Raw genomic sequence first — 25,089 nt, 5'->3', positions numbered from 1 at the left:
TTTTTTTGTTTGTTTGTTTTTTGTAGAGACTGGATTTTGCCATGTCGCCCAGGCTAGTCTTCAACTCTTGGGCTCAGGCAATACACCTGCCTTAGCCTCCCAAAGTGCTAGGATTAGAGGCATAAGCCACTGTGCTTAGCTCCCTTGCTTCTTTGGCCATGTGAGGATGAATGAGAATATGGCATTTGTGAGCCACGAAGTGAGCCTTCATGCAACACCAAATCTACCAGTGCCTTAATCTTAGACTTCTCAAACTCCAGAATTATGGGAAATAAATTTCTGTTGTTTATAAGCCACCCAGTCTATGGTACTGTTATAGCATCCCAGACTAAAACAAGCTTTTGAGGAACAGATATTTCCTATGCTATACAATCTATACAGAGCATATGAACAGATGGAATGTTTCCCAGCTAATTCAGGTCTTAAAAACAAATAAACAAAAAAGGTCTTTTTGTAGTTTAACTGTGATTACCTTTGTCATTACACTTTTCTTTCTCCATATTTACTCTAGCCAAAGATATTGTTTACAAAAGTATCTATTTTCAGGGCAGCTTCATGGGGCCTGTAACGAGAAAGAGGCAAAACCATGGTGGGCAATCAAGTGGTGGCTCCATGGCAGGGCCACTGAAACTAATAGCTCAGTTAGAACCGTAGCCCTTCCAAAGCCCGACATGAGCCAGGGCTTGGAACATCTTCTACAGGCTATCCAGGACTTCAATGAGCAACAGAATGTTGCTGAATATCAACTGCAGCTGTTCGGGACTGAGACACCCAGCAGACTGCATCAACAGCTGACACTGCTCCCTAATGATATGTGTGTCACTCAAATAGCTGGTCTCTAGAATTAGTTTTAAATGCAGTCATTAAATAAAAAGTCCTCATTAATCAGGATTCTCTAGGGGTGAAGATGAACCTTAATTATGAGATTTGGATTTTGTATGAAAATATCTCTGTGTACTTGCTCTGCCCTGGGTCCCTATCTGCTGTTATTTTCCTACATGAGTAAAATTCCCGGAAGGATCCAGAGTGTACCAAACACCACATAGGCCAAGCCTTAAAAAGATCATTTTTCTGAATTCCTTGGCCTCCATATGTCGGGAAACCAAAAAGCTGGCAGGACTACTAGAATTTAAGCCCCATCCCCATGCTTGTACTGTAGATTATCCACAGAAGTAGGGGCTGGTGCTGGACAGGCACCAGTAGGAGGGGTCAGAGATTACTGCTATCAGCAATACAGAGGAAATGCATGTTCTGGAAGGGGACAGGGAGGTGATGACTGGAAGAGCAAGTTCCTGGATCTCCTTTGACCTGGGCTTCTGAATATGCTGGGGCAGTGGTCCCCATCCTTTTTGGCACCAGGGACTGGTTTCATGGAAGACCGAAGGGGCTGGTGGCGGTGTAGGGGGTGGTTTCAGGATGAAACTCTTCCGCCTCAGATTATCTGGCATTAGTTAGAGTCTCATAAGGAGCGTGCAACCTAGAGTCCTCGCGTGCGCAGTTCACAGTAGGGTTGGCGCTCCTTTGAGAATCTAATGCGGCAGCTGATCTGACAGGAGGCGGAGCTTGGGCAGAGATGCTCCATCTCCCGCTGCTCACCTCCTGCTGTGCAACCTGGTTCCTAACAGGCCACGGACTGGTACTGGTCCGTGGTCAGGGAGCTGGGGACCCCTGTGCTGGGGCATGGATGCAGCAGTCTTCAGCTGCATTTTTCCTTCCTGGCAGGCTTCTATGGGTGCCAAGCCATGTCAGTAGGGCTGAATCTGACATCTCTCTGAAGTACCAGAACACCACTAGGGACAAAAAAACACCAGGGCTGGATTAGTGGTCACAGCCAGGGTCCAGGATGCCTAAAATATAGCAGGGACATCTGTCCCTTGAAAGACTTGTTCACAATTGAAGAAGTTCAAGTTGATCATAAGGCACTAACCAGTGGCCTCTGTTCTAGGAGTCGTTGGAATCACTACCCTTGGGACCAGGGGCAGTCAGGGGAGTTTTGGAGAGGAAAATTGAATCATAAAAGAGCATAATTACAAGGCAATTTAGGGGAAAAAGAGAAGGAGATAATGGATTAGCTAGAGGTCCCTGGAGCTCAGAACTAAAGGCAGGGGAATTCAGGGTGGGAGGAAAGGACCTGTGGTGAGATCATCAACTGCAGTCTCTTGAGAATAAAACCCAAATTGCCATACACACCCTGAGATCATCTAGGTGCCCCCTTATGTTATCTCTGTAGCTCCTTAACCTTTCCTGTGTCCCTGAACTCCTCTCTATTTATTTCAGTTTCCTGCAGTAGAATTCAGTAGTTTTATTCTTGTGATGGTCAAATAGTTGTTTGTGGGGTCATCATGACTGACTTAGAACAGAGAGTTCACCTGCCTCACCAGGGACAATGCATCTCTATTCAGTGAGGGCCACAGAGATTTACTTACCAAGCAGCACCTCACTCATGCTGGCTATCTACAGCCAGAGCAGCAGATCTTTGTTCCTGCACCCAGGTGGGCACCTGAAAGTTGGATCATGGACCACTCCAGCCCCATAACACTTCTTCTGATTCAACTCAAATGCCCAAATTCATATCAGACGTCATACTAGACAACACACTTTGGCTGCTCTCCCAGAAACTAAGAGACTTATAGATACTTACGGAATGTGAACTTCATGCTGCTAGGCTTCAAGCTCTTACATGTAGATTAGGCTCTTTATCCTTAGTAAAATGGTGGAGCCATGATTCGTATTCAGAGATTCTGACATGTAAACACTACACTGCACTGCCTGTGTTCTGCTCACTGCCCACAGGCTGACCTTACCTCTCCACACATTTGAGTCTGCTGTGATCTTTTCTTTCTTTCCTCTTTCTCATTTGCAATGGGAACTCTCCAAAGAGAAATTACTATTGTCCACGGCAGCAAGCTCAGCATTCTGGGAGTTAGAGGGTCCTGGCAGCCACTTGGTGGCAGCCTTAGGACTATAGCTACTGGAAGCAAGGTTACAACTAATTTCTCAGTGAATTATCTGTGAAAATGGGGAAAGGAGGTCACTAGTTAACCACTGGGTATAGGACACATCTCTAGTGCTCTATTGGACATAATAAAGAAGAAAATATTGTGTTTATTTTCAAGATATTTGCAATCCAGTTATAAATATTATATATGTATATATTTATACATATGTATATACACACACACACAAACACACAATGCCTTAAAATAACTTCTAAGCAGTATACAGGTAAGTTCAAAAGAAAAACATACATTGTACAGAAGCTCAAGGCATTATAGACAGAAGGATTAGTCAGAGTGTTATGTGCTTAAAAAATTGCCTCTTAGAATTTACTTTGGGTTAAAGTTTTGGAAGAGGGTGAACATATGGGCATATGGGGGCAGGGTGGGGCAGGGGAGATGTGGCAGGAAGGGCATCAAATGTAGTGGAATGACTTATGCAAAGGAATTAGGTTATCTGTCCCTCTTTTCATAATTTTCATGTCCATTTTGGTGGTTTCGGCTTGTCTTAAGGCAGCATATTTCCAGAACAGATACTTCCTCAACAACCTCTAATCAAAGCTAGTTAGAAATGACTCAGCTTCAGTGTCATGGTTCTAAGCAAGCTAAGGCCTACTTGGGAGTTTTACTGAATTCAGACATAGCCCCAGCTAGGAAATCCCTCGAGAGACTTGCTCAAAATTGAGGAAGCTCAGGTTTATTTTAAGGCACTTATCAGGGATAAGAAAAATTCCTGTCACACAATAGGCAAGCTCTACAGCCAACAAAAGGGCTTCCAAAAGTAGGTGATGGAACCATTTAGCAAAGCATTCTCCCACAGAATCTGGCACTTCTGGCTGCATCAATTCTCTATTTCTTTCTAATCAGGTTCAGAATCAAACCAATGCTTCCGTCCTTTATTTTTTGGAGACAGGCTCTGAAGTTGGAAAGGTCAGGTGCTTTAAGCACGAAGTCAAGCAGCATGATGGTGGTGCTTCAGAAGAAAAGTTTTGTGAATCATGGGTATCTCCTCTGGAAAATGTGGAGATACCTGGTCACACACTGATACCCTCTTCTTGACTAGGGTCTACCTGCAGAATGCAGCTGCAGCAGATACGAACTGGGGTCCTATCAGTGCTCAGCACAGAGGAACTGCCGCTCTGTGAATTGTGTGGGCTCTGTTCTGGTTTTCAGAGGAGGCCAATATGCCCTTGATGTGTATTTTCCTGCCCAGCTCTAGGCCTTTGGTCTCTGCAGGTCCCTGTATGTAGTCCATTCCTGAGGTGCAGGTGATTGAGATTTGGGGGTCTGTTCTGTCTGTGGAGATGCAGGCAAGGTGCTTCCTTGCCTCCTGCTTGATTAATTTTGGAATGAGGAGTGAGCATGGCAGGTTGAGCCTTAGGAAGACTGAAGATGTAGAATGGATAGATGTCATGGTTCCAGCTTTCTCAGAGGCATCAGAGATTCCTGCTCCTACCTTGGTGTTAGTGCCTCAATGCTTGTCTTTCAGCTCTCACTGAGCATCCTGAAGCATCACTATAGTTTGCCCAAAGGTAGGGAGGGCTGAGCAGGAACGCTGGCATATTGGGGAGCAAGAGAGCTAAAGGAGCCAGCCATCCTTGCATGAAGAATGGCAAGGATTGCCTCCAAAGCATGGTTTCTGGCTGGGAACTCCTTTTCTGATAGATGAAGAAATCCCTGTTAAAACTCCATGTCTACAGGAGCTAGAGATGTCAGAGCTATTTGACTGAAGGGCTTAGAGTTGGCTAGGCTCTAAAATCAAGGCATCTGCTAACTCCCAGAGTCTTCCCTCACAGAATCAGCAGACTCTGGGTCCTTATGGAGCTCATGGAGCCAGGAATGAAACTCTGAAATCCATCCATAATGAGCAATGTGTCAGGGAAGGCCCAGATAGGAGGGCTGGGTCTCTATGCTTGGATCCACATGCCCTTTCCACGTTTTCAAAGAGGATGGAACTATGAAGAAACAGCGGCAGCATTCATTCCATAAGAACTCAGGCACTATTACTCTATGAATCATTACTGAGCATTTATAATAAATGAAGAAGTCATATGAGGAGCAATGGTGACTTTCTCAGCCTGGAGCAACTACAGCAAGGGGCATAAGGAATTTAAAATCAAAGAAAATTCCTAGGAGGCGTGACTAGAAAGCTGTTACTCAGCATTCATTCAACAAGTACTTAACTAAGCACAGACCTTGTGCCAGACACTGGTGTGGCTTATTCTTGATCCAGGATCTAAGAAAGAATCATAGTCCTGAAAGCAAGCTTTGTGAGGGGGATTTCTCCAGCCTGTCAAAGTGAGGAATGTTACTATCATGTATCTTAGGAGACAGGTGGCAGGGCCCTCTTTGGGGAGTTCTCAAGTACACAGATCTAGTTAATGGGTTAATATACCAGCACAAAAAGGCCACTGTAACTCAAATCACATATCAAACTGACATCTCAGATATGCTTTACAGGCACGTCCATGGAGTGTTCCACTAAGGTTTACCCTAACAAAGAACATCACCAGGATTTAAAAACACTCGCCGTTATTGCTGATACAACCAGTAAATGTGAAGATTTGCATGTAGAGCAGATACTGTGAGAAAGTCTACGGATTCCCTAATTGTCTCTAACCTTGTCCTAGATGTGTCCTGTTCAATACACTTCCCTTGATCTTTATCAGGAGATCTTTAACATTTGGGATATTTTCTAGATTTACTACTTTAGAGTCCTAACCATATTGTTTAGGAAACTGTATTCAACCTAGAGTCAAAACCACGTTGTCAACAGGTTTTGTATAACCAGCAGTTTACAGACCCGCTTTTGACCCCAGAAGGGAATTCAGCCTGAACCTCTGCCTCCTGCCCTATTCTTCTCTACCTTCCAGATGACCAATCTTCTCAGTCCTCTCCTTCAAACAGATTTTAATTCAGCTGACAGGCACAAGAAATACAGGCTGATTAATATAAATGAGGGCTGCATAATTCATAGATTTAGTAATGAGATGTCTTATAAAAGTTTTGTAGGAAACAGGTGTTTTCTCCTAACCCTGGAAAATTATTTTCCATTAAGATATGTGACTTTGTTTTTATGCCTGTGTGGCACTGAGGGATGCATATTCTAGAGATGGCCATCGAGGACCTTGCCTCAACTCTCTTGTCTTCTCTAAGTCATATATGGGCATTCTGTGAAACCGATTTATTCATTCCATATTAATTCATTTAACTTATTTTGATTCATATTTCTATTCTGCTTATTGTTTATTCTTGTGAGCATATTATATGAAAATTCAGAGTACTTAAAATTGTTTGGATATCTGAATGGCAGGGCAAGTACACTTTTGCACATGTGCTAGACAAATCCACGCTTAACAAACAGTTACTGGGTGCTTCCTAAATTATAAACTGGTTTAACAGATACAATACTTTTTCATTTGACTCTGCCTGGAACATTCCCCTTCTACTCCTTCAACTGTCAGTTCATCCTTCAGTTCATTGTCTTAGGTGTTTCCTCTGAACATCTCCAGAACTAAGTTATTGACTCTCACACACAAATCCCTACCTGCAAAACAATAATCATCATACACACATTTATTTTTTAAATGTTTCTCTCTTTTACTGAGATGAAACCTCCACTAGCTGACTCTTACCTGTTTTCTGCATTTATTACAGTGTCTTTTACCTTATAAATGCTTATAGATGCTCATTGAATGAATAGATGTGTTTTAGAGTTTAATATCTCTGATATAATAGATTCTTGGTCAAACACTGAGAGCTCAGTCATTTAGCTAATTGAGCATCTCAGAGTACATAATAAGAGGACTAGAAAAAGTTATAGGGCACCATTCTGCCCTCAAGAGGGCCTCCATAAAGTGGATGGACCATTTGCATACAAAGAATTAAATGCCTACACATATCCCCAGCACCAAAAGAGTGGGTGAATGAATGAATGATTAAATGAAATGAATAAGCAGATCATTTTAGAGTTATATAAAATGAGCTTAACCTTGGACTATTTTATGTTTCTCATCTCATTTTTCACATCTGTAAAATGGAAACTATCAATGTTCCTATTTAATAGGGTTGTGAGGATTAAATAAGATAATGACCGTAAAATTCTTAGCACAGAATCTGGTACATACCACACAACAAATGTTAAAAGTTATTTATTAGTAGTAGTATTGTTATTCTTATCATTAGGTTCCTGGGAAGGGTCAGGTAGGATGATTTGATGAAGGATCTATAAATAACATGTTATTACATTCTCAATAGGCTCGACAGGGGACCAGTTATAAAAGACTAATGCCGAAATGATTATCTTTGATTGGCAGCTCTCAAGCACTTAACTATTAATGAGGAACCCAAAGAACTTTTATTTAGATGGGTTATATTCTAGTGATATGCTGGTAAATGTTTAGCAACCAGAAGTGTTACTGCAGGGAAAAATTTTGGACTTGTAGTATTTACTTATTTCTGTGATATTACCATTCCCACCATCTCACCATGTCTAATTTCAAGCTATCAATATGCCTTCATCGAATGTGGAGAGATGTGCAGGAACACACACACACACACATACACACACACACACACAATTTCCCCCATACAGATGCAGTAAACATATTACTTTAAGTATGATGTATTTAATCATAAGCTTATATAACTTTTAAATTTAACCAACATCCATACGTTATTCAGATTTCCTTAGTTTTTACCTACTGTCTTTTTTTTTCTGTTGTAGAATCTCATCCAAGATAGCACATTACATTAGGTCATCATGTCTTCTGTTAAATAAAATTTATAGGAGACCACTGATTTGGACTAGGGTCCTACACTAAGTCTAACACGCCAAACCAATATGGAGTTTAACTATAGCAGCTGAGCTTTAGTTGATGGCAAGAAGTTCTGTAACCAATTAGCCAGTTAAGTTGAACGAAATAAGTTGTCTCTGCATTGCACTTTCATTTCCTATAACTCATTTCAGATAATGTTATTGGTGGGCATTCTCTCAATCCACTATGGCTTGGAGGGCTGTCAGATTCACCGATCATTCTTGTTTTATTTTGCTTTCCTCCGTTTTGTTTTGCTGTTTTGTTTTTCTTTGCTCAAATAAACTTAGTTAAAATATAAACTTGTCTAAGGTTTTTTTTTCCATTCTCTATTCTGTTCCATTGGTCTCTGTGTCTGTTTTTGTACCAATACCATTGTTTTGATTACTCTAGTTTTGTAGTATCATTTGAAGTTGGGTAATGTGATACCTCTGACTTTGTTCTTTGTGCTCAAAATTGCTTTGGCTATTTGGGCTCTTTTTTGGTTGCATATGAATTTCATAATAGCTTTTTTCCAGTTCTGTGAAAAATGGCCTTGGTAATTTGTTAGAAATAGCATTGAATCTGTGGGTTGGTCTGGGAATTATGAAAATGTTAATGAAATTGATTCTTCCTGTCCATGAGCAAGGAATGTTTTTCCATTTCTTTGTGTTGTCTATGATTTCTTTCAGCAGTGTTTTGTAGTTCTCCTTATAAAAATATTTCACCTCCTTGGTCAGATGTATTCCTAGAAATTTTATTTTATTTTTTGTAGATATTGTAAACAAGATTGTGTTCTTTATTTGGCTCTGAGCTTGCGCGTTATCAGTGTGTAGAAATGCTACCGATTTTTGTATGTTGATTTTGTGTCCTGAAACTCTACTGAAGTCGTTCATCAGGTCTAGGGGTCTTTTGCAGAGTCTTTAGGGTTTTCCAGGTATAGAATCATATTGTTAGAAAAGAGAGATAATTTGACTTCCTCTTTTCCTATCAGGATGCCTTTTCTTTCTCTTGCCTGATTGCTCTGGCTAGGACTTCCAGCTCTATGTCGATTACAGGTGGTGAGAGTAAACATCTTTGTCTTGTTCTGGTTCTTAGGGAAAATACTTCCAGCTTTTGCTCCTCCAGTATGATGTCAGTTATGGGTTTTTAGTAGATGGCTCTTATTATTTTGAGGTGTGTCCCTTCTATGCTTAGTTTGTTGAGTGTGTTTATCATGAAGAGATGTTGGATTTTATCAGATGCATTTTCTGCATCGATTGAAATAATCACATGGTTTTCGTTTTTAATTCTGTTTATGCGGTGGGTCACATTTATTGATTTGCATACACTGAACTAATCTTGCATCCCAGGAATAAAACCCATTTGGATTGCAGCGAATTAACTTTCTGCTGTGCTGCTGGATTCAATTTGCTAGTATTTTGTTGAGGAATTTTGTGTTTATGTTCATTAAGAATATTGACCTGTAGTTTTCTTTTTTTGTTGTGACATTGCCAGATTTTTATATCAGCATGATACTGGTTTGTAGAATGAGATGGGGAGGGATCCTTTCTCCTCAGTTTTTTGGAATATTTTCAGTAAGATTGATACCAGCTCTTCTTTGTACATTTGGTGGAATTTTGCTGTGAATTCATCTGGTTCAGGGTTTTTTTTTGGTTGGTAGGTTTTTTTCTTACTGATTTGACTTTGGAGCTTATTATATGTATGTTCAAGGTTTTGATTTCTTCCTGATTTATTCTTGGGAGATTGTGTGTTTGCAGGTATTTATTCTTTCCCTTTAGATTTTCTAGCTTGTGCACATAGATGTGTTCATGATAGTTGCAGAGGATCTTTTGCATTTCGGTGGGATTGGTTATAATGTCACCTTTGTCATTTCTGATTTTATTTGGATCTTCTCTCTTTTTTCTTTGTTAATCTAAAGCAGTCTTTCAATCTTGTTTATTCTTTAAAAAGCCAACTTTTTGTTTCATTGATCCTTTCTATGGTTTTTTTGGTCTTAATTGCATTAATTCTGCTCTGAGTTTAGTTATTTACTTTCTTTTGCCACCTTTGGGATTAGTTTATTCTTGTTTTTCTAGTTCCTTTAGGTGTGATGTTAGATTGTTAATTTGAGATCTTTCTATCTTGATGTTGGTTTTTAGCACTATAAACTTTCCTCTTAACACTGCTTTTGCCACATCTCAGAGGTTTTGTAGTGTTGTGTCTCTATTTTCATTTGCTTCTGTCAGTGGGATACCCCAGTATTATTGTGTGAGTGTCTAAGTCTTTTTGGAAGTCTAAAAGTACTTATTTCATAAAGCTGGGTGCTTCAGTGTTGGGTGCATACATATTTAGGATAGCTAAATCTTGTTGAATTGAACCCTTTATCATTATGTAATGCCCTTCTTTATTCTTTTTTAACGGTTGTTTTAAAGTCTGTTTTATCTGACACAAGAATAGTAACCCCTGCTCCTTTTTGTTTTTCATTTGTGTGATAGATCTTTTTCCCTCCCTTTACTTTGACCCTGTGGGTATCAATACATGTGACACGAATCAGGCAGCAGAAAGACGGGCGTTTTTCTAAATTCAATTTCACACTCTGTGTCTTTTAAGTGGAGCATTTAAGTTGTTTACATTCAGAGTTAATATTAATATGTGAGATTTTGTTTGTCATACTGCTGTTATTTACTTGATTTGTAGTTTTGCTTATGTAGTTGCTTTATACATGGGTCCCGGATCCATGGGCTATGTGCCTATGTGTGTTCTTATGGTAGTGAGTATCATTCTTTCATTTTCATGTTTAGAACTTCCTTAAGCATCTCTTATAGGGTGGTGATAAATTCACTTAGCAATTACTTGTCTGGGAAGGATTCTATTTCTCCTTTGTTGAGTAAGACCTGAAAAGCACAGGCAGCCAAAGCAAAAATAGTTTTACTTTTTTTACCCAAGATGGTGGATTAGAGGCTTTTAGGGTGCCTCAGCCACTTGGAAATAGCAAAATAGTGCATAAAGATAAACTCTGGGAGAAAAATGGGAATTCATCAGTAAAGTGAAGGACACCCTAGGCCCTGAGGAGAAAGTGGTTAAGCAGCCCCTATGATGGCTTCAGCTGATAAAGTGAGTGAAGCTGAAGCTTTTTGATGAGGTGAGGCTTTTTAATTTTTTATTCTTTTTTTCCTTTGAAGGTATGACTGTGGTATATGTTGTATATGACAGGCTTCATTTCTGGATGCTTTCAGAGGGTCAGGGCTCTGTATAGTTTCCTTGGTTGCAGACAGATTTGTACAGTGACTTTCTCAAATGTCGCTTGATGTAGCAATGTATTTTTGTTTGGTGGTATAATTCAAGCTGCAGACCAATAGATAGTGCTTGAGAGTAAAAGCCACCAAGAGGTTCTTACTCTGCATGCTCACCCTTGGTGGGACAGAGGAAACAGAAAAGGGTGAAAAACGTCCTTCCCCAGTGTAACTGGTCTTTGATGGGAGTAGAGCCCCTGGAGAAGCCTGAGAAGTACCTCTTTCAGCCCATGCTCCCCGGGCCGCAATAGAAAGAGTTGCTGCCACATCTGTAGCAGTGCACTGGTGATGGGGGCAGGGTGCAAGAGATAACCCTTCTCCAAGTCTCCAAGAGCTTTGCTGTTGCCCCCTTCGGTGGCTGACACCGCACTTTCATTTCCTTTAATCCAAGGGAGGCTTTGGTGGGCTGCATTTTCCCCTCCCTGAAGGGTGGTCCATCCAAAGAGTTGGATGTCCAGGCGAGTAGGGGTCCACCTCCCTCTCTCCCCTTGGAATACGTGGGGCACTTTCTCCCAAACTGACCAAGGGAGCATACTAAGGCACTCAGTAATGACACACATATACTGGTTCCAGGTCACAAATCTATCCCTGGCTGCAAGTCATCCTACCCAGGAGAAACCTTCGCTTCAGCAATTCTCCTCCCACTCCAGTCCTGCAATGGAAGAGAACATAATTTCAGTACTTACTGCTGGGGTGCTCCCACGCTCACTGCTCAATTCTGGCTGTGGGGTTTCTTCCCCTACTCCAGAGCAAGCACAGCTCTAATTGTGGGGGTCTTTCCCCTACTCCAGAGCAATCTCTCTAGCCTGAGACTAAAATGTCTGCAGTGGCTGCTGTTGCCAGGTCGCCAAGGACTTTGTATGAGCCCAGATTAAAAATGGCGTCTTCCTTTCAGTCCTAGGTCTGGGAAAATGTCTGCAGCTTTTTCCAGTGTCTTTCCCTCTCTCTATCTCTCAGCCTCTCTCCAAGCTCACCCTTGAGCTTGGAGGAAACAGGGTGCTCTCTCTTGACCTGGGTTGCACAGATCACTAGCAGAAAGGTAAGAAATAGAGGGAGATTGGGATTGGCTGCCTCGCGCATGTACTGGGCTTCACTCACTTTATCAGCTGAATGCCATCATGGGGGCTGCTTAATCTTCTCCTCCTCAGGGTCTGGGGTGTCCTTCACTATTCTGATGAATTTCCATTTTCTTCCCAGAGTTTATTATTATTATTACTACTATTATTATTTTTCTTCTGAGATGGAGTCTTGCTCTGTTGCCCAGGCTGGACTGCAGTGGCACGATCTCTGCTCATTGCAACCTTCGCCTCCCAGGTTCAGGCAATTCTCCTGCCTCAGCCTCCCCAGTAGCTGGGACTACAGGCATGCGCTACCACACCTGGCTAATTTTTGTGTTTTTAATGGAGACGGGGTTTCACCATGTTGGCCAGGCTGGTCTCAAACTCCTGACCTCAAGTGATCTGCCCGCCTCAGCCTCCCAAGGTGCTGGGATTACAGGCGTGAGCCACTGCACCTGGCACTGAGTTTCTCTTTATGCACTATTTTACTATTTCCAAATGGCTGAGGCATACTGAAAGTCTGTAATCCATCATCTTGGGTAAAAAAAGTAAAACTGACTGGGCGCGGTGGCTCACACCTGTAATTCCAGCACATTGGGAGGCTGAGAAGAGTGGATCACCTGAGGTCGGGAGTTCGAGACCAGTCTGACCAAAATGGAGAAACCCCATCTCTACTAAAAATACAAAAAATTAGCCAGGTGTGGTGGCACATGCCTGTAATCCCAGCTACTCAAGAAGCTGAGGCAGGAGAATTGCTGAAACCCGGGAGGCGGAGGTTGTGGTGAGCCAAGATAACGCCATTGCACTCCAGCCTGAGCAACAAGAGTGAAACTCTGTCCCGCTCCCCCCTCCAAAAAAAAAAAAGGTAAAACTATTTTTGCTTTGGTTACCTGTACTTTTGAGGTTATACTCATGAAATTTTTGCCCAGACCAATGTCCTGGAGTGCTTCCCCAATGTTTTCTTCTGGTAGTTTCATGTCTTAGAATTGAGTCTTTAAGCCAGGTGCGGTTGCTAACGCCTGTAATCCCAGTTCTTTGGGAGGCTGAGGTGGGCGGATCACTTGAAGTCAGGAGTTTGAGACTAGCCTGGCCAACATGGTGAAACCCCATCTCTACCAAAAATACAAAAATTAATCGGGCTTGGTGGCAGGCACCTGTAATCCCAGTTACTCAGGAGGCTGAGGCAGGAAAATAGCTTGAACCCTGGAGGTGGAGGTTGCAATGAGCCAAAATCACACCAACTGCACTCCAGCCTGGGCAACAGAGTGAGACTGTCTCAAAAAAAAAAAAAAAAAAAAAAAAAAAAAAAAAAAAAAGAAGTCTTTAATCCATTTTGATTTTTGATTAGATTTTTGTATGTGGCAAAAGATAGGGTCCTAGTTTCATGCTGCACATGAATATCCAGTTTTCCCAGTACCATTTATTGAAGAGTTTGTTCTTTTCCCAATGTATGTTCTTGGCACCTTTGTCAAAAATGCGGTAAACGTGCGTTCATAAAAGAATGAAATCATATCCTTTGCAGCAACATGGATGAAGCTGGAGGCCATAATCCTAAGCGAATTAACGTACGAACAGAATACAAAATATCACATGTTCTTGTAAGTGGGAGCTATTAAATCAAGTTTAGCCAAAAGCTGCCTCCTTACATATTTTAAGTTCAGCCTAAAGATTTCTCTGTATATTGTGAACTATAACAAGTGGAGGTGTAAACAGATGGTAGTCTACACTTGTACCAATCACTGAGTTTTGGCCAATCAAATGTAGTCAACTGTCCAAACTGTGTTCAAATAAGGCAAACGCCGAACTGTAACCAATCTAGTTGCTTCTGTACCTCTCTTCCATTTTCTGTTATCACTTTCCTTTTTCTGTCAATAAATCTTCTTCTACCATGGGGCTGCACCTGAGTCTCAGAGCCTACTTTGGCTCAGGAGGCTGCCCGATTCAGGAATCGTTCATTGCTCAATTAAACTAATTTAAGTATAATTTGGCTGAAGTTTTTCTTTTAACAGAGCTACACATTGAATACCCATAGACATAAACATGGGAACAGTAGACACTGCAGACTCCTAGAGAGGGGAGGAAGAAGGGCATGGGTCAAAAATCTACCTGTTGGGTATTGCTTATTACCTGAGTGCAATATACCCTTCTAAAAAACCTGTACATGTACCCCCAATATCTAAAATAAAAGTTGAGAAAAAATGAGTTCAGTTGTAAATGTGTGGATTTATTTCTGGATTCTCTGTTCTGTTCCATTGTTCTATTTACTTCTGGGTTCTCTGTTCTGTTCCAAACCAGCCTTGGTACTGGTTTTTAATGCCAATAACAAGGCTGTGTGATTATCATCCCCTCTTATCTCTCATTCTCTCTCCCTCTAGACAAAGAGCTTCCTGAGAGTCCTTCATTACTTTCTTTGAGTTCCCAGCACCTGGCACAGTCACTGGGACATGATAAGTGCTCAAAAATATTTGAGGAATTATACTGAAATTAAGAACTATTGGACTTCTTCTCCAAGAAAACACCAAATGGCGAATGACGCTGGTTCGGGGGGGAGCCCAGAGGCCCTGGTGGCCCTGGGATGGGGAACAGCGGTGGCTTCTGTGGAGGTTTTGGCAGTGGCATCCGGGGCCTGGGTTGCAGAGCTCACGGAGGCAAGGCCGAGGATAAGCAGTGGATGCCTGTCACCAAGCTGAGCCCCTTGGTCAAGGACATGAAGATCAAGTCCCTTGAGAATATCTCTTTCTTCTCCCTGCCCATTAAGGAATCTGAGATCATTGACTTTTTCCTGGGGGCCTCTCTCAAGGACAAAGTTTTGAAGATTATACCGCTGCAGAAGCAGACCCGTGCTGGCCAGCGCACCAGGTTCAAGGCTTTTGTTGCTATCGGGGACCACAATGGCCACGTCGGTCTGGGTGTTAAGTGCTCCAAGGAGGTGGCCACCGCCATCCGTGGGGCCATCATCCTGGCCAAGCTCTCCATTGTCCCCGTGCAGAGGCTACTGGGGGAACAAGATCGGCAAGCCCCACACCGTCCCTTGCAAGGTGACAGGCCGCTGCGGCTCTGTGCTGGTGCGCCTCATCCCTGCACCCAGGGGCACTGGCGTCGTCTCAGCGCCTGTGCCCGGGAAGCTGCTCATGATGGCTGGTATCGATGACTGCTACACCTCAGCCCGGAGCTGCACTACTACCCTGGGCAACTTCGCCAAGGCCACCTTTGATGCCATCTTTAAGATCTACAGCTACCTGACCCCTGACCTCTGGAAGAAGACTGTATTTACCAAGTCTCCCTATCAGGAATTCACTGAACACCTCGTCAAGACCCACAGCAGAGTCTCCGTGCAGCGGACCCAGGCTCCACCTGTGGCTACAACATAGGGTTTTTATACAAGAAAAATAAAGTAAATTAAGCCTGAAAAAAAAAAAAAGAAATATTGGAGAATCTACAGACAGCAGCCAAGAAAGATGAAAACGGCATTCACAAAGAAAGAAAAAGAAAAGCTGGCACACTGTTTAGCCTAAAGAAAATAATGAGGCATTTACCAGTCTTCAAAGAGATTTGATAATGAATTTTTAACCAAAAGATGCTAAGTTTGAAGGAGTCATTTTTACATATAAGTGCACTTTATGCATGCTATCCCTTAATCTGAAAGAATAGGAAAGAGGGGATGGGCAGGAGGGAAGGGGAGAGAGAGAGAGAGAGAGAGAGAGAGAGAAATTAAACTACCCTGGGTTACACGCAGATTTCTCCATAGCATCTTTCAGTGGCAGAAAATAGTGGTGTGATGTCTACACCATTCTGAGGAAAATAATGACCCTAAAGTGTGATCCTAAAATGCTATGTCCAGTCGAGTTGTCCTTTTAACTGTAAAGCTCAAAGACAGCCATTCTTAAATATATGAACACTCAAGAAATACAATACTCATAAATCTTCCTTGACAGAATTTTGGCCACAAAATCCAGATAACCAAGAAGTGAATAAAAATATTTAGAAATTGAGAAGAAATGGTAAAAGACTGATAGTGAGGACCGAATCGATTTCAATGTAAAATGGAGACTGAATAATTATGGAAGTTAAGGTAATAGAACAGAATATAAATGTTATTAGAACTAAAAAAAAAAAAAAATCTAAAGGTGGGAGAAAGAAGGTTAGAAGCCATGAGCAGGCTAATTTCCTTATCTATAGCAGAAAGTCAATAGATACTATCTAAAGTTGAAATGCATAATTATAAAATGATTCCAGAGGAGGTAAAGTTGCTGTCCAGTTAGTTTCCCTGTCTACTCAAAGGACTAAACTAGAGAGTGGACTTTGCCACTAAGTTCCATTATATATTTAAGAACTATCTTCTTGAAATCAAAATTGATTGAGGACTATCCTTTCCCTAAAATTAAAAGAGGCAACAATCTCCACATTAGATGTTTTAAAGGTTGGGTAACCAACTATCTGTCTGCAGTTTAGAAATGAGTGCAGAGAGATATTAGTGTCCTTATAAGCTGCAAATTTCTGGTGTCAGAAAGAAGGCTGAAGCCTACCACCCACTAGCCCTAGGCTCTGGTGTTCATCTCACTATTATCAAACCACCAATGACAGCAAACTAAAATGAAAAAGAATGGAACCAGCCAGCCAGTACAATCTTAGTGCTTAGGCAAGGAGATGCAAGAGAGACCAGGACAATGAGCTCAGACCCATCTCCAGATCCTCAGGGTTAAGATCCAAAGAGAGAGAGCAAGGGAGAGAGACTGGTAAATGGGATAGCAGTCTTTATAGATAGTAGCCTCTCTGCTTGAGGAAGAAGGCATAAGGATCCGAACATAAATTCCTAGGGGCCTAGTTCTGTAATTTTTGTCCAGCAGCAATACGGACAGTGAATGAGACAAAGCAAGAGGAAGAAAAATGATAGCCCAGTCTTATCACGTATGCACACAATCTCTTTGTACACTTGCAGTCTCTCACACAGATGCCTTGAGTATCCTGTGCCCTTTGCCTTCATAGTTAGAGAACACCCCTTACCTGTCTGCCACCTGTTGTTTCTTCTTCCCTGTTTCTGGTTATCTCCATAACTGGAGTCTCTCCTCAGACAAAAACAAAACCCATCTATCTTTCTCTTGGTTTCAACAGGCAATCCCTAATTTGCCATTGCCATGAAAACTTTGGGGTACTGGGGAGAAGGAAAAGAAGGAGAAGCAGGCTTTGTTTGGCTAGTGATTGTCAAACCTTGGTGCAGAAAAGGACTTCTGGGAAAAGAGTTAGCAGAGAGAGCACAAGACAAGAGAAAAAGAAAAGAAAGAAACTTTCTGAGCATGTTGCTTTGGCTGAAGAATGTGTCAGAAAAAGAAGGAAAATCTGAGTTTGCCATTGTCAGCACCCTGACTCCTAGAATGTTGTCTTAGGTCGCGTCTGAGCACTTTACTCAGTGTCTTTCCACTCAAGCATTAATTTGGCTGTAGTAACTGGAGCAAAATCCCTGTGTCTCAATGCCCGATTTCTTCATCAGTGGAAGGAGGACATATGAAATGGTAAAGTTTCTTAAAACAATCTAGAGAGATGCAGGGGATCACAGTATTATATGTGAAGTTCCTTGCCCAATGAGATACCATCTCACACCAGTTAGAATGGCAATCATTAAAAAGTCAGGAAACAACAGGTGCTAGAGAGGATGTGGAGAAATACGAACACTTTTACACTGTTGGTGGGATTGTAAACTAGTTCAACCATTGTGGAAAACAGTATGGTGATTCCTCAAGGATCTAGAACTAGATGTACCATATGACCCAGCCATCCCATTACTGGGTATATACCCAAAGGATTATAAATCGTGCTGCTATAAAGACACATGCACACGTATGCTTATTGCTGCAATATTCACAATAGCAAAGACTTGGAATCAAACCAAATGTCCATCAGTGACAGACTGGATTGAGAAAATGTGGCACATATACACCATGGAATACTATGCAGCCATAAAAAAGGATGAGTTTGTGTCCTTTGTAGGGACATGGATGCAGCTGGAGACCATCATTTTCAGCAAACTATCACAAGAACAGAAAACCAAACACCACATGTTCTCACTCATAGGTGGGAACTGAACAATGAGATCACTTGGACTCGGGAAGGGGAACATCACACACTGTGGCCTATTATTGTGATTATTTACTCTAAATAATTCTTATATCTTAGAGATATGCTCTGAAATATTTACTGATAAAATGACATGATGTCTTGAATTTGGTTCAACATAAGGAATTAAAGTCAGATTGGTCTTGGTTTGACAATTGTTGAAGCTGAATGATGGGTAAAAGTGAGTTTGTTATACTACTCTCTCTACTTTTGTATGTTCTTAAAATTTTCCATTATAAATATGTTAAAAATACTTTTGTGAACTCCTACTAGGTGACAGGTGCAGAGGATGCAACAGCAGGTTTTGATAATAAAATAATTCAAATTTATTTGATTTCTTCTTACCTAGCCACTTTTCTCTTGTGCTCTGCTATAGATGAAATACTTCATTTCACAGAAAGAGAGTCCTATCCCAGTTTACATGGTTGGCTTGAGTCCTCAGCTATGTAATGGGCTCAAGAAAAATTATTGTTCTAGATTATCTGGCATTTTCTCTGCTAAATTGGGAGCAACACTCTTACATAATTTTTCTACATTTCTTTTCCAATTATAAGTACAAAAATAGGAATTTTGACTAGAATTTTACTAAAGTTAACATTAGAGATTGTACAACATTATACAATTTGATCTTATATCCAGAAATACGGGTATTTTCACTCATTTTACAAAAAGCATCTTCCAGATTCTTTATGATATGGAGTTATGATTTGTTAACTGATTTTAACTTAAATTCCATATTGTTACAAACACAAACTGAAGTGGCTTCAGTTTTATGGTATTAAAACATATTTAAAGCAAACATGGAAATTGAAAAGTATTAGGTTGGAACCAAATAATCATAAAGGTACCTAGGATTATTACAAAAATTAAACATTATATTTAACTCTGAGATTCCTAGGAGAAAAGACAAAAAGGGAAACTGTACATTATATAGTTCTCATAGTTTAATAGAAAGAATGCATTTTTTTGGTAGGTAGTTCCTTTTAGAAATAACAAAATAGAAAATGAGTTCAACCACTGCTTTATAGAAAATAGGGAAATGTTCTTCAATTGAGTATTTCTTTTCCTCACATTAATAAACTCTGCACACACCTCCTATGTTAATAGGAAATAGGAATTCCAGATAACAAATGTGGAAAGTTGAAATAATCCTGACAAATTTTTCAAATCAATTGTTGAAAATCTTTATTTAGAAAAAAATCTTTAGTTGGAAAACAGCAGAAACCAAAGAAAAACACACTTCATGTAAACAACAGAACACTATGCTAAGTTTAGTTCTACAATAAAAGCCACACAAATCTGTGTGTGGCCAAGGATGAGGATACAGAGAAAAGAAAAAGAAAATTGAGAGAGAGGTAGAAGATAACTCTTTGCTTACTGCAGGTCTTGTCACCTCTGGAAAATAATAAGTTAGGATGGCCCTAGTCTACTAGCATGCCAGAGGTAGAACCAATATAATCTCCTAAAATATGAGATTTGTGTCAATTCTTAGGGTAACTCACTAAGGTGGTTTGGTTCCACCAATGAATAAAGTTTCTAATTCTACACTAAGCTCATCCTTTGGAACATCAATCTCATCTCCAGATTCTTCCCCAAGCTTCTTCCACCAGGGTGCTTGTATGTGCTTCAGGGTTGTGAGATGGGCCTGCTTGGCCTTGGCTGCCACAGGCCTGGATCTACTTAGGAAGAGCTCAGGTTCTTTGCCTTCTGCCTCCTTTAGACTTGGTGCCTCTGTAGTGGACAGAAAATAAATAGATGAGAACAAGAGTCCTATGCCAGACAGGTAGGAACTTGGAAGCTACAGAGCTGTAACCCTGCAGGCAGAAACAGCATTCCAACTCTGAATGTATTACTTTTGAGACAGGGTCTCGCTCTATTGCCTAAGCTGGAGTGCAGTAGCATGATCACGGTTCACTGCAGCCTCAACCTCCTGGGCTCAAGTGATTCTCCCACCTCAGCTTCCTAAGTACCTGGGACTATGCCACCACACCCAGCTAATATTTTTTCTCTTTTTTGTAGAGATCTCACTATGCTGCCCAGGCTGGTCTCAAACTTCTGGACTCAAGCAATCCTTCTGCCTCAGCTTCAAGTGTTGGGATTACAGCCATGAGTCAACATATTTGGCCCATTTCTGTTTTTTTTGAGATGGAGTTTTGCTCTTGTTGCCCAGGCTGGAATGCAATGGTGCGATCTCAGCTCACTGCAACCTCCGCCTCCTGGGTTCAAGTAATTCTCCTACCTCAGCCTCCCGAGTAGCTGGGATTACAGGCGTGCACCACCATGTCTGGCTAATTTTGTATTTTTAGTAGAGATGGGGGTTTCACCATGTCGGTCAGGCTGGTCTCGAACTCCTAACCTCAGATGATCTGCCTACCTCGGCCTCCCAAAATGTTGGGATTACAGGCATGAGCCACCGCGCCCGGCCATTTCTGTGTTTAAAGGAATAAAAAAAGATGTAGATTTTTGTAAGATGGTTTATTTATTTATTTATTTTATTATTTTTGAGACGGAGTCTTACTCTGTCACCTACGCTGGAGTGCAGTGGCACGATCTCTGCTCACTACAACCTCCGCCTCCCGGGTTCAAGCAATTCTCCTGCCTCAGACTCCCGAGTAGCTGGGATTACAGGCACCCACCACCATGCCCAGCTAATTTTTATATTTTTAGATGGGGTTTCACCATGTTGGTTATGCTGGTCTCAAACTCCTGACCTCGTGATCCGCCACTTCGGCCTCCCAAAGTGCTGGGATTAGAGGCGTGATCCACCTCGCCTGGCCAAGATGGTTTATTTAAAGAACAGAAACTTTAATAGAACCTCGTCCTATAGATGAGAGGCTCAGTTTCAGCCATTTATCCAATTTCAAAATATAAAATTCCCAAATAGTAGCCATTAAAGAAAACACTGGTCCTTTCTGTTCACATACACTACAGGAATCCAAGAGGCTGACTGAAACACAGGGGCTTCATGGATGGGATCTCTCGTTAAATGGGTCAGTGGTTATGATGAATTAATTTTTGTAAAAGTACTTCATTAAAAATTATAGGCCAGGCGCAGTTGCTCACGCCTATAATCGCAGCACTTTGGGAGGCCGAGGTAGGCAGGTCACAAGGTCAAGAGACTGAGACCATCCTGGCCAACATGGTGAAACTCTGTGTCTACTAAAACTACAAAAATTAGCTGGGCATGGTGGTGCTCACCTGTAGTCTCAGCTGAGGCAGGATAATCATTTAAACCTGGGAGGCAGAGGTTGCAGTGAGCCAAGATCACGCCACTGCACTCCAGCCTGGCAACGGAGGAAGACTCCGTCTCAAAAAAATAAAAAAAAATAATAAAATGCGCTACAAGAGAATGACACTGTAACTATTGTCATCATCTACTTATAAAATATGACCAAAAGCTTTTCAGATTACATAGTAAAAGATGGCTAGTAGGGCTCAGCATCTGAAATTAATAACTTCGGGGTGACACATATGAATGATGGCAAGGCTTGGGGAAACACATAAGAAGGAGGTTATAAAATCTGCATCATTTGAAAACATTATGTGCTGGTCTGATCTATGTAAAAATTTCCTGAGGTTAGGGGATGAGCTAAAGATGCTTACTAATGGTTTCCTTCTGAAGGTTTTGGATGTCACAAACCTTGCATAGGTTGTTCCTTTTAGAGAACAAAAGTAAAATGAGCACATACTCATTAGCTGTTCAACATTGGTGCTGATCTGTGCCATCAGAGCTTCTCTGTGCTGCTGGGCTCGCTCTTCCACGGCCCTGCCCATGAAGTAGTGTTGCAGTCGTTCTTGAGCTTGGGCATGGAGTTCCCTACTGACCACATCTGACATTGGAGAGCCCTGGAAACACAGGACAGAAAAACTTATCACAAAGAGGACATAGGTATCAAAGTACCCAACCACTTAGCAGAGGTTTTAGAATGCTTAGCTGTCTCTCATTTTATCAATTGAATCTTATGATTGATGTCTATCTTGTATTCTTACGCAAGTATTAAATAGTCTCTTAAAAGTTTTAGATAAAAATAATGGTGGAGAAGTTTTTTGTCTTTCTTTTTCGTATGTGACCATACTTTACTTTCTCAGACACTGTGGAATTACGGGAGAGGAGATAAAAAACAACTACAAAAAAACAACCTGATTAAAAAATGAACAAAATATAATCCTGTGGAAAAAAAATGACTTGAATAGACATTTCTGAAAAAAGATAAAGAAACAGCCAGTAAACACATGAAAAGATGCTCAAACTCACTAATTAGGAAAATGCAAGTTCAAACCATAAGATACAACTTCATATCTATTAGCTGCTATCAAAAACAACGACTACAACAAAAATAACTAATGCTGACAAGGATGTACAGAAACTGGAACCCTGTGTGTGACTGGTAGAAATGTAAAATGGTACAGCCACTATGGAAAACAGTATGGCAGTTCCTCAAAAAATTTTTAAAAAGACTTAGCATATAATCTAGCATTTACATTTCTGGATACTCACCCAAAAGAATTGAAAGCAAGTACACAAACAGATATTTGTACACACATGCTCACAGTAGCATTATTCACAATAGCCAAAGGGTGGAAGGAACCCAAGTGTTCCTTGGATAAACAAAATGTAGTATACATAATGGAATATTATTCAGCCTTTAAAAAGTAGAAAATTCTGACACATGCTAAAACATGAACCTTGAAGACATTATACCAAGTGAAACAACGAAGTATGATTCCACTAATGGGGTACTTAGAGTAGGCAAATTCATAGAGACAGAAAGTAGAATGGTGGTTGCCAGGAGCTGGGTAGTGGGGGAATGGTGAGTTAGTGTTTAATGGATGCAGAGTTTCAGTTCTGCAAAATGAAAAAAGTTCTCAAGATGGATGGTGGTGATGGTTGCACAAACAATATGAACGTACTCAATGCTAGTACACTACATTTAAACATAGTTAAAATGGTACTTTTTACATTTTATCTATTTTACCACTCTGAAAGTAAATAAATTTAAAAAATATAGGTACATGAAGCCACACAAAACTTACTGTATCAGAATTTCTTGGGGTGTGTGGGGCTTGGGTATATAATTTTTATAAAGGCGATTAAATTTGTAAATGATTAAAACTGTTAAAAGCAATATGTCCTCTCTACAGAGCTTAGGAACTGATTATTTATTGGAGAGAAGGCATGCTTCTGTCTGTCCTCATTCTATCTCTGCTTTAAAAACTTTCAGTTGTGGTTCTGCCCCTCTCTCCAATTAGGTTCTGGTGCTTGGCTAAGGGAGGAGTTGCTAATATGCTTGATAAGCACTTAAGAGATTCGTTGGCCATATACACCATGGAATACTATGCAGCCCTAAAAAAGGATGAGTTCATGTCCTTTGCAGGGACATGGTTTATGTCCTGGAAGCTGGAAACCATCATTCTCAGCAAACTAGCACAAGAACAGAAAACCAAATACTGCATGTTCTCACTCATAAGTGGAAGTTGAAAAATGAGAACACGTGGACGCAGGGAGGGGAACATCACACAGTGGGGCCTATCGGGGGATGGGGAGCTAGGGGAGGGATAGCATTAGGAGAAAAACCTAATGTAGATGACAGGTTGATGGGTCCCAAACCACCCATGGCACGTTATACCATGTAACAAACCTGCACGTTTCGCACATGTATCCCAGAACTTAAAGTATAATAATAACTAAAAAGAAGAGATTCATTGGCCATGTTTTATAGGTGGCCAGGCTGATTATTTTTAAAAGCTCAGGACCCCTAAAATTTTTTTCAGCACTTAGGTTAAAAGAACTTTATTAAAAATACAGCTTTATTCACTCCTCAGCAAATGTACAACAACAGAAATTATAACAAACTGTCTCTCAGACCACAGTGCAATAAAACTAGAACTCAGGACTAAGAAACTCAATCAAAACCGCTCGACTACATGGAAACTGGAAACTGCTCCTGAATGACTACTGGGCACATAATGAAATGAAGGCAGAAATAAAAATATTCTTTGAAACCAATGAGAACAAAGACACAACATACCAGAATCTCTGGGACACATTTAAAGCAGTGTGTGGAGGGAAATTTATAGCACTAAATGCCCACAAGAGAAAGTTGGAAAGATCTAAAATTGACACTCTAACATCAAACTTAACAGAACTAGAGAAGCAAGAGCAAACACATTCAAAAGCTAGCAGAAGGCAAGAAATAACTGAGATCAGAGCAGAACTGAAGGAGAGACATAAAAAACCCTCCAAAAAAAATCAGTGAATCCAGGAGTTGGTTTTTTGAAAAGATCAACAAAATTGACAGACCGCTAGCAAGACTAATAAAGAAGGAAAGAGAAAAGAATCAAATAGACACAATAAAAAATGATAAAGGGGATATCACCACCGACCCCACAGAAATACAAACTACCATCAGAGAATACTATAAACACCTCTATGCAAATAAACTAGAAAATCGAGAAGAAATGGATAATTTCCTGGACACTTACACTCTCCCAAGACTAAACCAGGAAGAAGTTGAATCCCTGAATAGACCAACAGCAGGCTCTGAAATTGAGGCAATAATTAATAGCCTACCAACCAAAAAAAGTCCAGGACCAGATGGATTCACAGTTGAATTCTACCAGAGGTACAAGGAGGAGCTGGTACCATTCCTTCTGAAACTATTCCAATCAATAGAAAAAGAGGGAATCCTCCCTAACTCATTTTATGAGGCCAACGTCATCCTGATACCAAAGCCTGACAGAGACACAACAAAAAAAGAGAATTTTAGACAAATATCCCTGATGAACATCGATGCAAAATCCTCAATAAAATACTGGCAAACCAAATCCAGCAGCACATCAAAAAGCTTATCCACCA

The 25,089-nt window shown here is 40.9% G+C and overlaps 1 protein-coding gene and 1 pseudogene across 2 annotated transcripts in view; one reads left to right on the top strand and one right to left on the bottom strand.

Moving 5' to 3' along the window:
• The first annotated feature begins 14,644 nt into the window (after positions 1 to 14,644).
• Positions 14,645 to 15,775, top strand: LOC102119807 (small ribosomal subunit protein uS5 pseudogene; annotated as a pseudogene).
• Positions 15,776 to 19,392: 3,617 nt separating this feature from the next.
• The window catches only part of IQCB1 (IQ motif containing B1), a 73,725-nt gene continuing 68,028 nt past the window's right edge, over positions 19,393 to 25,089 (bottom strand). For both annotated transcript variants that reach the window (XR_012431657.1, XM_005548013.4), the window contains 2 exons: positions 21,923 to 22,079; positions 19,393 to 19,964 (listed from right to left, as the gene is read on the bottom strand). Coding sequence is in view for 1 of the 2 variants with exons in the window: in XM_005548013.4 (XP_005548070.3) it covers positions 19,735 to 19,964; positions 21,923 to 22,079 (387 nt within the window). In the remaining variant the exon portion in view is untranslated. The remainder of the gene's footprint in view (positions 19,965 to 21,922; positions 22,080 to 25,089) is intronic.

This window comes from Macaca fascicularis, chromosome 2, assembly GCF_037993035.2.
Source record: "Macaca fascicularis isolate 582-1 chromosome 2, T2T-MFA8v1.1".
In the NCBI taxonomy this organism is placed as follows: Eukaryota; Metazoa; Chordata; class Mammalia; order Primates; family Cercopithecidae; genus Macaca; species Macaca fascicularis.
Note: the sequence above shows the minus strand (reverse complement) of the source record. Positions and strands in the feature narration are given on the sequence as shown.